The sequence below is a fragment of the Neofelis nebulosa genome, chromosome 2 (assembly GCF_028018385.1).
Source record: "Neofelis nebulosa isolate mNeoNeb1 chromosome 2, mNeoNeb1.pri, whole genome shotgun sequence".
Classification (NCBI taxonomy): domain Eukaryota; kingdom Metazoa; phylum Chordata; class Mammalia; order Carnivora; family Felidae; genus Neofelis; species Neofelis nebulosa.
In genome coordinates this window covers 164,118,576-164,133,483 of record NC_080783.1, presented here as the reverse complement: position 1 = coordinate 164,133,483, position 14,908 = coordinate 164,118,576, and the positions used below count along the sequence as shown (strand labels likewise).

Here is a 14,908-nt window from a genome sequence, read left to right as displayed (position 1 = left end):
GTCCAGGGAGGCTGTGTCTGACTCAAGCACACCCAGATATTGGTGTCTGAGGAAAGCAAACATATATTCTTCAGAAAGGGCTGCAGCACATATTTTGTGGCTCTGTTGTGAGATGCTGTCTAGAGGGGAAAGTCATTATGCTGGTCAGGAGATGTTAGACATTAGAACACACACTCAGAAATGCCATAAGCCAGTAACTAGACCCTAACAGCTATTACTACAAAGAGCTAACACTCCTGACTTGGAGCTATGAAAGGAAGTAGCACCTGAAAGTTACTAAGAACCATCAGAAAGCCCCCTAGTTGGCACCCATGTCCACTACTGAGAGTGAACAATAATTGGAGCCATTATCACTGACAGCCACCACTAGGAAACCACAGATGAGATAGCAGAGACTTCCCAGCTCTCTTCCTGTCCTCTTCTCTAAACAGGAGATGCAAATCCTTTTATCTGATGAGCATTCAAGAGTAAGATAACAAATGTTGGCCTTTTAATATACTCCCAATTGAGGGTAAAGAAGAATTTTCAGACAATCAATCTAGTACAATTGGAGACTCAGAAACTCTCAATATGGGTTTTACTGGCTATAAAGACCTTGGATTGTAGCTCAGGTTTCAGACTTTCAATAATTATAATAACATTTATTGATGCTACACTGAGTGCCATGCACTATTCTAAGTATGTTTGCATGTATTTACTCAATCTAATAACTATGAGGTATGTGCCATTACCATGCCCATTTTACTGATGAGGAAAAGTTAAGTACACAAAAGTTAATTAACTTGCCCAAAGTCACCAATTAATGAATGGTAAACATAGGCTAACTCTAGAGCTATGCTCTTACTTCTTACACTATGGGGAAGGCAGAAAAAAAAAAATGGCCCCCTAAAGATAGCCACATCCTAATTCCTAGAACCTGTAAATATGTTACATTACATGGCAAAGGGACTTTGCAGGTGAGTTTAAATTCTGGACCTTGAGGTAAGGAGATTATCCTGGATCCAGGTGGGCCCAGTCTAATCATGTAGGTGAGAGAATCTTCCTTGGCTGTGGTCAGAGGGACATATGAACATAGATAAATGGTCAGAGAGATGAACAATTGCTCACTTTGAGGATGGAAAACGGGACAATGTGCCAAGAAATGTGTTCATTTACTAGAAGCTGGAAAAGGCAAGGAAACAGCTTCTTCCCTAGATATTCCAGAAAATAATGCAGTTGTGCCAAAACCTTTGTCTTAGCCCCATTAAGACCTGTTTTGGACTTCTAACCTACAGAGCTGTAAGATAATAAAATTGTGATATTTTAAGCCACTAAGTTTGTGTTAACTTGACAGCAGCAGCAAAAATACTAATATATACAACCTTGTTGAAAAAGAGTTACTGAGGCATTTTCCTTCCTTGGGCAAAATGGTCTTGCTATAACCTTAGGTATATAGGTTGTTTCGCTTGTTTTGAATGTATTACATGATAGTTTGTCCCACATTTATCACTCAACCAAATATTACAAGAAGCTAAACATACTTGGGGCACCCAGGTGGCTCAGTCAGTTAAGAGTCCAACTCTTGATTTCAACTAAGTTTCATTGAGTCTGAACCCATGTGGGGCTCCGCGCTAACAGTACAGAGCCTACATGGGATTCTCTCTCTCTCTCCTCTCTGTACATTCCCCCCTCTGCTTGCACTCTCTGCCTCTATCAAAATGAATAAATAAACTAAAAAAAAAAGAAAAGAAAAGAAACTGGACATACTTTAAATCTTGCAGCAGAGTTATAAAATAGATAATGCCATGATATGGATCTTTGATAAGTACATGATGGTTTTACCAAACAGTAGGAAGTTATTACTCTAACATTTAGAATACAAATAGTTTGATTCCTTACCAAATTGTCATCAGTGCCAAAGTATTCTTTGAAGTCTCAGATAAAATGAATTTGTTGAAAAGATGAATGACACATTACTATAATGAGATTTCCCAAAACTGCATCAAAGTCATCAATATTCATCATAGCAGAGGCCACAAAATGGGTTCAGAGTTATTTTTTTTTTTCCTATGGCTGTATTTATGTACATAAATAGAGTGAAAAATCAGGGCACTGGCCTTTGCAGGCAATCTTTTTGGAAACATTCCACTTACACAAATAATGAATGCCACAGAGCAGTATCAAAGATAACACTTATTGCTATCTGTTTCAACTAATGTGGCAGTATGCAGCCTGATCAGACATGTATGTATATGTAAAGGAAAAAAAAAATACTATACCAGTGGGCACTAACAGTTAACATACAGTGTAGTAATGGTTTCAGGGGTAGAATTTAGTCAATCAATAAATTTCATCAACTAAGAAACTAATGTTGATTTAAATGTTTTAAAAGGGAGGGGCACCTGGGTGGCTCCGTCGGTTAAGCATCTGACTTTGGCTCAGGTCATGATCTCACAGTTTGTGAGTTCGAGCCCCGCCTCGGGCTCTGTGCTGACAGCTCAGAGCCTGGAGCCTGCTTCAGATTCTGGGTCTCCCTCTCTCTCTGTCCCTCCCCCACTTATGCTCTATCTCTCTCTGTCTCTCAAAAATAAATAAATGTAGATAATTCTTTTTAATTTTTGAAAAAGGGAAAAAATAAAATGATTTTAAAAAAGAAATATTAAAGCTTTAGAAAGCAGCAATAAATGCTTTGGAAGACTCAGGCCACCATAAGAGTAAGCTTCAAAGCAAGTCTTCAGAACAGCGATTGAATCCCACAGAGCTTTGTGATGGATGAAATTAAACCTGTCACGTACATTACACTTGTATTCTTTCAGCAGTCAGGTTGTGGAGCATTACTATTCCTCCCAACATTGCAGATACAATACCCATAATTTAGCTCTTATGGTCTGGATTCATGCAAACATTATTAAAAATGGCTCCCATAGAATAAGCTGAAGAAAGGCAATCAAAATTAACTAGAAGCCCAGACTTTGACTGCTGGGATAAAGTAATATTCAAAACTTCACCTCTGGCACCCAGAGATGTAGTGGCTTATTTTGGGTAACAGTGACAATCTGCCTGTTGCACAGAGACCCTGATGGCAAAGAGGGGGACTACCAGAGGGACCAATTATACATACAGTGTCCTGGACTGATGGCATGAGTGCTATATGCCCAATGTGTACAGGGCGGTAAAAATTATATTTATTTTCATGACCAGTGCCATTCACTGGTCGGGTGGATTAACCATCATGCCTTATTTTACTGTCCTTTTCAACCAGTTTTCTTATTCCTTTTGAATTGACCATCTGTACAACTGAAGCTGAGCACTCTGTCACTCTGAACAGTGACATTATTAACCTATTTTTTTAAGTTTGTTATTATTTTCTTAATGTTACATGTAGGACATAATCATTATAGAAAAATTAGAAAACACACAGAAGCAAAAAAGGAAAAAAATATACATTATATACATATATGAAGTGTCATTACCCAGTAACAACCACTGTTAATGTTTAGGAATATATCCTTCCAGATATTTCCCACATAAATATGTATATAAACATGTTTCAGCAAAGACAGTATCATAGCATAAGAATAGCATCACACAGTATAATGTTTTATTGCCCGCTTGTTTCACTAAGCACTAGTGAACTTCTATGCCTGCCATTTAGGACTTCATTTTTAATGACCACATATCATACTATATGAGTTTACTGTAATTTAATCAATTCCCTGTTATTAGATGTTTATGTATGGTTGGTATTTTTATTATTACAGATAATTCTATGATTAATGTATTAGTAAATGAATGTTGCCACTTGTCCAATTACTTCCTTAAGATAAGTTCTAGAAGTTGAATTACTGGTTAAAAGTTATGCAGTTTTCTAAAGATCTTGATGACTGTCTGTAGTTCCATCTTAAATTTTTTTTCTTTAACATTTGTTTATTATTGAGAGACAGAGAGACACAGAGTGTGAGCAGGGGAGGGGTAGAGAGAGAGAGGGAGACACAGAATCCGAGGTAGGCTCCAGGCTCCAAGCTGCCAGCACAGAGCCCAACGCGGGGCTTGAACTCACAAACTGTGAGATCATGACCTGAGCCAAAGTCAGCTGCCCAACCAACTGAGCCACCCAGGCGCCCCTGTAGTTCCATCTTTAAATGGGAAGGAAAACTGCTTAAAATCAGAAAGATAAAAACCATTCAAATGCTTTAAATGAATAATTCATAAAGATCTGAAATGCTAAATAAATAAAAACACACAAAGACGTATTTCAATTCAGGTCTTTTTGTTAAACCATCACACACACATATAAAGCTAATGGGCTTAAGGGAGAGTCATCGAGTTTACAAATCAACAAATAAGATGATTTACTGAATAACAGGCAATGACATTAAAATATTATCTTCTATTCTATTAATACTTCTTAGGAACAAAAAAATAATAACTGTATTAAGATATAATTTTTATACTTTAATACATATTTTTATATAAATTATTTATATTTTTAATTTTTTTATAATTCTTGTTTTCTTGACTTTTACTATATTGTGAGCTCATTGAAGCCAAAAATTATATTCTGTGTATCACTATAACACTAGCAATCGAAACCTAGCATATGGTAGACATTCAATAATGCTTGCTTTATATACATGATCAAGAAAATTATTTTGATTTTTTATAAACTAAATTAATCAATTTAGGGGTTTTGTAACTATGTGGGTAGAAACTTTATGCTTGGAATTTTTTAATGCTTAATTTGTTCATACACATTTTATATTAAAATTTCCAGTAACGTACAAAGTAATACTGATTAAAATAAACCAATATTTACATGTAATTCTGATAAGGTTTTTAAACTGTACACTGAATTTACAACCTATCGAATAGAATACATTTTCAATGAAGAATACCTTAGGACAATTTCAGAATTATATGGAGAATGGTTTAGTACCATATTTCAAACTATTTAAGAAAGCGATTAAGACTATGCTATGAGATTAATTTATAAATCATAAGTGTATTTTAAAAACAAGATAAACCTTTGTTATCCAAATAAGATGTTGCTTCTCTCAAACTTGACTTGAACAGTGGTACCTTGCTTAAAATGCTGTAATAATCTTTGAAGCTTACATATGTAAACTGTTCCTAGTCTGTTTTCATTGTTTCTATGTGAATGAAAAATTTTTTTTTTAACTAGGGCTAGTTCTTGATAATAATCCTAACCTCTGTTACTTCTGACTTATAGGGTATCTTTGTTACTAGGGTTCAGCCTGATGGACCAGCATTCAATCTGCTGCAGCCTGGTGATAAGATCCTTCAGGTAAGAGAGATAAAAAGCATTGTTTTCAAACGACAACATAAAACAAATATGTATCCATGTTATTAAGTTGAATGACTTGAATTAAATGATTGGCAATAAGTCCTTCTCACATTTTTTATTTGCCTTTATTTGGGGGGGGGGGGGTTGAGAGGCAAGTCAGAAACAAATTCAATCTCATATAATTCTTTACATTCCACGATTTGGCATATGGTAGATGGTCTGCATATTTTTGTTTATATGAATACTGTTATTTGGTAATGGAAGAAGAATTGAGACATATAAGAATCTATGCATAGCTATCAAATATGAGTCATGAGGGACCAAAATAGGGTATCTATGTGACTTTAGATGAGGAAGAAGGGACTCGTCCATATTTAATTCTCAACAGTAAGCTTATTACTGTTTGAAAACTGTGAAACACATGGTTATATCTCCCTCCTCCCCTTTCTCAGATACTTGAACAAGTACCTATATATAAGATGACTTATTAAAATGTACTGTCTAAGAGAAACGACTTTTTCTCTAACTTAAAGCTTTGTGGAACAGAAAAGGGTCACTCCAGTAAACAGCTAAGTAAATGCTTGGTATAACCATTTTGCTTTCTTTGTTCCTCTCTCTGAATTCACTTCTGCTTAATTATTTCCTACATTGCAAAGAAAGGGACTTAAGTATCATCAGTTTATTTAAGCTTCAGTATTTTGACTTATGACCCCAGAAATTTCTCGCTATATCACTAGGCGGAAGTATCTTTCATCACAGATATTTAAGCATTTGGAGCAATTATGAAATGGTTCAACATAATCTATCAGGACACTGGGAAGAAAAGACATGTCAGAAAGGATCCTTCTAGATTGGCTCTGCAAACATTTACAACAATGCAAGGGCCCAATACAACTCAGCTCTGAGGAGATCTATTTACCAAACACTTTCAAAAAGTTATAGGAAAGTATAAACCCTATATAACTATATATACATATATTTTAATATTTTATTCCCAGAAATATTTTTTATTTTTTAAGTTTATTTATTTTGAGAGAGAGAGAGAAAGCACAAGCAGGGGAGGGGCAGAGAGAAGGAAAGACAGAATCCCAAGCAGGCTCCACACGATCAGTGCAGAACCCGACGTGGGACTCGAACTCACCAACTGTGAGATCTTGACCTGAGCAGAGATCAAAAGTCAGATGCTTAACCAATTGTGCCACCCAGGTACCCCAGAAATATTTTTTTTAATGTTTACTTATTTTTGAGAGAGAGCTTGAGTGAGGGAGGAGCAGAGAGAGAGGGAGATGGGATCCAAAGCAGGCTCCGCGCTGAAAGCACAGAGCCTGATGAAGAGCTGGAACTCACAAACCTTGATATCATGACCTGAGCCAAAGTTGGGTGCTTAAATGAGTGAGCCAACCAGGTCCCTGCTCAGAAATATTTTAAACTAACTAGCAGGATCATGAAAACTCAAGTTTTCAAAAATCATAGTTCTCTGAAAAGACTATGGGTTGCTCCGACCTGTAGCATTGTCACAGTAGAAACAGCATCCAACAGGTTTGAGTCCAGTCCATGCAGGCAGAAGACCAAGCCAGCAGTTGATCTCTAGAGTTAAAATATTGAAACAAAATAGACACATAAAATAATCTAAATTTATTTTTGCCATTTTGTTCTGTAGGTTCTATATTTTTGGATTTCCTAACTAGCCCTTTGATCTTAAGCATTTTATATCATATCTATGGGACTCACAATTATGTGTAGAATGAACTATGGTTTATGTTATATCTAAGGTCCTCTCAGCTTAAATATTCAACTCTTCAATGATTTTATAAATCTCGATGAAAAACAGTCAAGAATAAATTAACAATGTAATTTCCTAACACTTGGTAAGTGCTACTGTTTAGCAAAGGAAAGGGCTAGTTTTGTTTTGTTTGTTTGTTTTTTCTCTACTGAATTTCAAACAATTATTTTGACTATCTGAGCCTGAAAAAAATGTAGGCAGTTAATCTCAGATCTCTGATCTTTGGAATGCCAGGCTGCTTAGAGAAGTCTTCCATAACTTGAGATAAGGCGAAGAGTTGTCTTCATTCATGACAGAGGTAGCAAAAGAAAGATTTTTCTCTCTGGATTCAGGAGAATCCAGATATAATGCATAATATATGTTTATGTTACATGCTAAAATGTTACACATCCATGTATCTATAGGTAGGTGATAGATGATGATGGTAGATAGATGGATAATCAGTATAGATGAATACAGATATACTGAATAAGGGAAATGAGAAATCAGTTAGTGTCTAGTCTCAGGGTTAGAATACTCTTTTCTAGCTGTGCAATTCTAGAAGGCTTATACGTAGGAACATGGGAGTTTAGTATTTCTGGTCCTTAAGAGGTATACAGCAACAGCAAAGTGCACTAAGGAATCATTTCCTAATGCAAGAAGTAGGAAGGAATCATAAACCCAATCTGTTAAAAGCCAAAAATCTGCAGAAGAGCTGCACCCGGGTTAGCTCTTCTCTCCACAAATGACTATGAAAGATGTAACATTTTATTTTTTGCTTTGGAACTCATTTGTATCAAGTACAATAAAATCAAAATTCATTTTCAGCAAAAGAAAAATGCACATAGACCTTAATCAAATGAATTACTATATTCACAGTTTTACTCATACTAGTTAAAAAGCAGACGTGGGTTATACTTTCAGAAAGAAATAGGAGGATCTTTGCTCCTTACTGGAGCAAATTTATTTACAAGCCTTGTTACCAATGTAACAACCTAGAAAATCAAGGTAAAAGGAACAAAGAAATAAACAAAAATCAACAAATGAGCTCCCTAAGTGATGGGAGTTATTGGGTTTGATCTAACCCAATAGCAAATAACAAAAGAGATATTAAGTAGCAAAAAAGATATACCTTTCCTAAATCTCCACCAAACCCCAAATTTATTATATAAGAGCTGTCCCTTTCTTTGTCTAGAACTTATTTTACCCACTATTCTCTTCTTACTCTGCTATGGGATCAGGAACATGTCATAGGAATTACATGAAGAGGTGTGCATTAGAGGATGATCTTAATTAAAATATTTTTGCATGATGTTTCCGACATTTCACTGTTCATTTTCCCAGAATAAATACACTATAATTAATGAGCATATTCAAATGACCTACTGTGTTTAGTGAGTCATGTTGCTTTATGACCCTGTTGGATGAGAAGCTAGCGCCATGCTGGGAGACTTGAACCCTCCCGGCCTCATCTTCCTACATAAAGTCAAATCCTACAGGAGTGAGAGAGAACAATAAAAGCACATTCATCACAAAAAAATTATTAGATTGAACCATGTGAATTTGCCAATATTTGACCATTTTTGAAGTAGTGATTTTGTTGGTTTAACATCATAGTTTCTTTTTTTTTTGTAACGTTCTTTCCAGTTAAAAAAAAATTTCAATCTAACTTATTATACATTTTAAATGTAAAATATGTTAAAATGTAGAAAATGTAGGGGTCTCTGGGTGGCTTAGTTGGTTAAGCATCCAACTTTGGCTCAGGTCATGACCTCGCGGTTTGTGGGTTCAAGCCCCGCATCAGGCTCTGTGCTGACAGCTCAGAGCCTGGAGCCTGCCTCGGATTCTGTGTCTCCCTCTCTCTCTGCTCCTCCCCTGTTTGTGCTCTGTCTCTCTCTCTCTCTCTCTCTCTATCAAAAATAAAAACATTAAAAAAATTTTAACTATAGAAAATCTATTAATTATAGTTATTCTGTTGAAAAATGAATAGACTAGAGAAAATAATATATTGTACTTGATAGGTAACATGGTTCACAGTTATAGCATAATGCTCATTTAAGGAAGTATATTACATATTATATTACATATTATATTTATAAGTATAATATTCTACTATATGACCGTAATCAAAATATTCTCTTCATTTGTCTGTCCACCCCTAGTCCACACACAAGTGCCTAACTTTGGCAGGAGAAAAGAAATTAAATGATTTATAAATACTTATTAATGACATCCAAATTTTACCAGTCATCAAAACAGATTTTTCTCATATAAGGTATACTAATATGATACATAATTGCAGATCATTTCATACTCTCTTCTACCTTACCATAATTTTAAGAGTTTCCCAAAATATATTCCTGGTCTATGGCTATATCTCTAAGATACCAAAATAAAATAATCAAAAGATATGATAATTCAAAAAAATAAGATATTTCCCCCTTGTTTTCTAGTCATAAGAAACTCTGGTTGTACAATTCATATAGACAATTCAAGAACCCACTCTCAACAAACAAGTCTATCAAGTTTCAGCTAGCTGTCAGTAGGTTGTTTGACTTGGAGTGTCTTATCAAGAGAATTTACTCTTGATTGAGCAGGAGTTGGGTGCCTTGGATGGCTCAGTCAGTTAAGCATCTGATCTCACAGTTCATGAGATGGAGCTCCGCATCAGGCTCTGTGCTAGCAGCATGGAGCTTGCGTGGTTTTCTCTCTCTCTCTCTCTCTTCTCTCTCTCTCTCTCTCTCTCTCTCTCTCTCTCTCTCTCTTTCTCTCTATCAAAAAAAAAAATAGAGAGAGAGAAAGAGAGTGAGCAGGAGTTACCCCAAGCTTAACAGGGAGGAGAAAGGAGTATAAGTAGCAGGAGGAATAGCTGTGGGCTAACCTGGCAACACTGTTAAGGAGCAGAGGTGAGAGACTCAATTCAGAATGAGTGTGGAGTTCAAAGAGAGAGTACTGGAGAGAGAAACTGCAGGCTTAAAGAAAGAAAATCCTAGAATTTTAAGGTTTTGTACTGAGTTGGAGAACTGAAACACGAAGGGGGCTTAGAATGGGGAGGAGGTGGTGAGATACAGCTTTTAAGGCTCAGAATGCGAGAAAAAAAGTTTAGACTTCCCAAAAGTCTAAATGAAATGTCCACAGATGCCTGAATCTGTCATATACAGATATATACTGTTGTATCTGTATCTGACCACCGGATCAAACCTTCCTTGTCTGAATGGAAGTTTTATACATCTTTGAAGGACCAGTAGGTGTGGTTAGCTGCTAACAGTGTTATCTTACTTAGCTTAGCATATTTCTTCAACAACCTCAAAACAAAGTGCTTCTGAGAAGCCATAATTAATGTCACAAAGCCCATGCACTAAATATCATGCCTTTTACTCATAAAACCCGATTTCATACTTGGATACTTGGAATTTTTTACCTACCTTTCCAGACCACCAAGGAGAAACCCTGTGGATCCAGGCACATCGTCAGAAGCAGGAAGTCATAGCTGACAGTTTCACTGTGCAGGAAAGGAGAGAAACTTCTTTTAAAAGACAGAAACAAAATTCAAAAAGTACAGCAGAGTCATTAAGTATAGACTATAAGGTGTTTCCCAATGGCATCCCTTAAATTATCTGAGTCACCTCAGATTCTATCCCTTGCTTCAGTATTTCACAATGTATTAAGCATTTCAGACCCTGAAAAATCTTTCAAACTTATATTTCCCAACATATTTAACCATACATCCCTCTTAATAACAACATCAATTAACTACCTCCACAGAACACACTTTAGGAAATGTTACTTATAGAAGCATCTAACTGGACCCACAGCTTTATCCCACAGAGAGTTCATGTTCATAATTATCATCATGAGTCATTCAGAATGGGTTAGAGTATATTCATGTCTCTGAATTTTTAAAAATTTCTCCCAAAAAGGCTACAAAAAGTAGAGTGAGAAATTTTCATTATGGTTAAAAGGAAGTATGAGACTAAAAAAAAATAAATTTAAGGTATTTGGAAATTTCACTAAAGCATTTCCCAGCAAGGTCAAATGAGTTAATGCTTTTCTTTATGATTTTATTTGGTGGTTGAAAATCAAAAACATGAGAGGCTGGAGGGAAAGGTGGGGTAGGGGGTCAGTAATCATGTCATGTCATTCTTAGTGTTTAGAGAAACTATTGCTTATAATGATGTGATACATTCAAAGAATAAGATTTTTTGATACAATTTGATTAGAAGACAACAAAAAATTATTTTCAAAATTGTTTATGATTTTATATGCCAGAGTTTCACTCCATATCTCATTCCATTTATGAAGTTCAGTACAGTCAGCTAATAAAAGATTGAGTAAATACTTATTGCACATCAAAAAAATAAGAGATAAGGAAAACAGGTAAACCAACAAAAACATGTTAAGCTCATTAGTCTGCCTTTAACTTCCATAATTTGGCTGAAATAAAAATAACAATTAAGTACCTCTATTGTATCTTTTATATCACAAGACAACCCTGCAAGGTATCTACTGTTGACAGAGGTTAAATAACTTATTTGACCTTCTTCCATTATACAATACTGGCTTTACTGCAACAAATTTTACTGATAGCATCATATTCATCACATTTGCTATTTATATATTTGGAAAATATGTATTAAACGCCCACTGGGTACAAAGTATTGTGCCAAGCAATGTGAACAATGTAATAAAGAATGTAACTAAGTCCCTAGCTTCATACAACTTAGCCCAGGAAGCAGACATGCCCAAAATTACCTGAGCAGAAAACGAAGAAGGAAGAGAGGATAGATAGAAGGGGACTTTAAACATTTAATAAAATCAGCTCCCAGTCTGTCTTCTTTTAAGAGAAAATGTTTTACCAAATGGAAACCAACATGGCTACAATGAGCCCCTGAAAATGAGAGGTTGATTTTGCAGTTCGGTTCACTTCGCAGTTTCTATTTCTTTTAAAATAAATAACATCTATCTTATCAGGGAACTGCTCTGCAAACCAAGGTAGGGAACCCATTTGTTAGAGATGCTCATTTAAGATGTTTGGTAAGAAGAAAACAGCATTCTAAAATCAGATAAATAAGTAAATGTCTTCAAGATGACTATTATCAGTTCCATGCCCAAATTTTTTAAACTTTTTTTTTGTTAAAAAATTTTCTTAAGTTTATTTATTTATTTTGAGGGGGAGGGGGCAGAATCCCAAGTAGGCTCCACACTGTCAGCACAGAACCCAATGCAGGGCTTGAACTCAAAAACCATGAGACATGACCTGAGCCAAAATCAATAGTAGACACTTAACCAACTGAGCCACCCAGGTGCCCTCCATGCCCAAATTTGTAAACCAAAAATTGACAAAGTATTTAGTTTAGTTGAGTCTATTCTATCTTAACATGTCTTTTTTGAGCCTGAATTCATGAAATATTCAAGCAGCAATACATGTGTGCACTTCAGATAGAAGAGAAATTCTTATCTATGTTTTATTCTATAAAGAGTTTTTAATACTAAAGTAAAAGCCATTAAGACTTCAGACTTCTCACATTTAAAAAGCTCTGTGTAAACTTTTCATAGGAATTCTCCCAGAATTTAGGATCTATAGTTCAGATTTTTGATAGAAAGGAAAAGTTTCCAAATGACTTGGCATAAAGTCAGTGTAGTATTGATTATGCAGTATATTCAATTCCAAATATATGCCAATATTTAATGAGAGCACTCTATCAGATTAAAATTTTGAAATGAGAATTAATTCCAGGTAGCTAATGTGAAACATAATTATAATTATTTAAGATTTCTACTGTTTCTCATAATGTCTGGCTGTCAGGATTAAGCACCATGAAGCCTTGCCCTTATAACTCTAATATGGTTGCTGTATTTTTTTTTTAAGTTTTCCCTCATTCCAAGAGCCTAGGCATTCAAAGATATTAATGTACTAATGTATATCTAATATATGAAATACATGCATATGGGGTGACTGGGTGGCTCAGTCTGTTAAGCATTCGACTTTGGCTCAGGTCGTGATCTCGTGGTTTCCAAGTTCAAATCCCATGTTGGGCTCTGTGCTGACATCTCAGAGCCTGGAGCCTGCTTCAGATTCTGTGTCTCCCTCTCTCTCTGCCCCTCTGCTGCTCACACTTTTCTGTCTCTCTCTGTCTCTCTATCTCTCTCTCAAAAATAAACATTAAAAAAAATTTTTAATTAAAACTGCATCTATGCTGACCCTTTAAATATTTGTCCTTGAAGGTGAGTTTCAATCAACAAAAATCACACATCTGAGTCTCTAATTCCATTTCTCTTTTGTATCCTAAAAGAGTCATGCTCTCCGTCTTATTGGATAATACCGCCTACCTTTCGGCCAAGACTCCTTAGCAATTAGTTTTTAAATTTAAAGCTTTGAATAATAAGGGTACAACAAAATTCCTGAATCTTGAATTACAGAATCCTCTGTAGAAGTTCTATAGTGTAAACATCCATAATTTATCCATTTAACAAAGCATTTACCAGAAGGAAATCAAAGATAGATCTTGGAAGGAAAAAAAGGATGAAATCCAGAAACCAAGTATGTTTTATAGTAAATTGATTACCATAATTACAAAACTCTACTTTTTGTTGTTATTGTAAATATTGTTTTTCATTAACCCTCCATCTTTCCATATCTAAATCATGCAAAGGGGCAATTAAAAATCATTTTATGGCACAGATATCAAATGGAATTTTTAAAAGGTAGGATATCTTCTGGAAACAATATAACGATTATACAGTAAAATGTTCCTTTATACTTTCAAATCAGCTAAAGCCAGAAATTCATTAGCCATATATTCTGGAAGCATAAAATTTTCAGAATATCTTTTCATTCCTAAATTTTTTTTATTAACTTCATTTTAACTTAATAAGCCATTTCATTTATTTCTCATTTTTTCATAAAATTGCTATTTCCTCTAAAGTGCACACATTTTATTATAATCCACAATAGACACTGTGTTTATATAAACATGTATGTGGCCAAATGTGGCAATGTATTTTAAAATTTTATTAATTTAGCTGGGGCACTTGGGTGGCTCAGTTAAGCATCCAACTCTGAATTTCAGCTCAGGTCATGATCCAGCCAGAGTTTCCTCTGGCTTCGCCCTGCCCAAGCATAGTTCACCATCTTTCGGGTCCTAACACGTGAGCTCATGCCCCACCTCCCCGGCGTGGCGGGCGAGACGGGCCAGTGGTGCGCCCTCAGCTTGTAGGTTACAGCCCCACATCGGGCTCCACACTGGCAGCACAGAGCCTGCTTGGGCTTCTTTCTCTCCTTCTCTCTGCCCCTCCCGCACTTATGCACACACTCTCTCTCTCTCTCTCTCTCTCTCTCTCTCTCTCGCTCTCTCTCTCAAAATAAATAAATAAACATTAAAATTTCTCTAATAAATAAAAATTTCATTAATTTAACATATAGTCTTCCAACCATCTTTTGCATTTCCATTATGTATATCCAAATTATGAAATGCACAAATGTAGGTTCTATGCATCACTTTCAAAGCATCATTGGATTTATACCTTGCAATTAATATTGCATAGTACTGTCCTTTATTTCCTCAGCTCTTTTTCTAGTCAGACACATAAGACAACGATAAATATTCAAACCCCTCTTCCAACCCTTTCCATCATTGTATCCCCCAGCATCAGGTCTAACATAATGTTCCATATCAAGAAATGGTTCAATTAATATTAAATATTGAATTCATGTAATGAACCTAAAACAGTCATTACCAACCTCACAACATCCAATGGGATGAATTATGCCAAGATGCAGAGTTGACATCTGTGACATAAATTCCCACCTAGTCACTAGCACTCTGAGCTTGGATATTTCATGTACTGTCTCCGATCCTCCT

At 35.6% G+C, this 14,908-nt stretch overlaps 1 protein-coding gene across 8 annotated transcripts in view; it reads left to right on the top strand.

The window, feature by feature from the left end:
* The window catches only part of LRRC7 (leucine rich repeat containing 7), a 560,700-nt gene that overhangs the window by 535,727 nt on the left and 10,065 nt on the right, over positions 1 to 14,908 (top strand). For 7 of the 8 annotated variants that reach the window (XM_058717001.1, XM_058717002.1, XM_058717000.1 and 4 more), the window contains one exon: positions 5,210 to 5,284. In XM_058717001.1, the coding sequence (XP_058572984.1) occupies positions 5,210 to 5,284 (75 nt within the window). The remainder of the gene's footprint in view (positions 1 to 5,209; positions 5,285 to 14,908) is intronic. The other variant, XM_058716999.1, reaches the window with a different exon arrangement.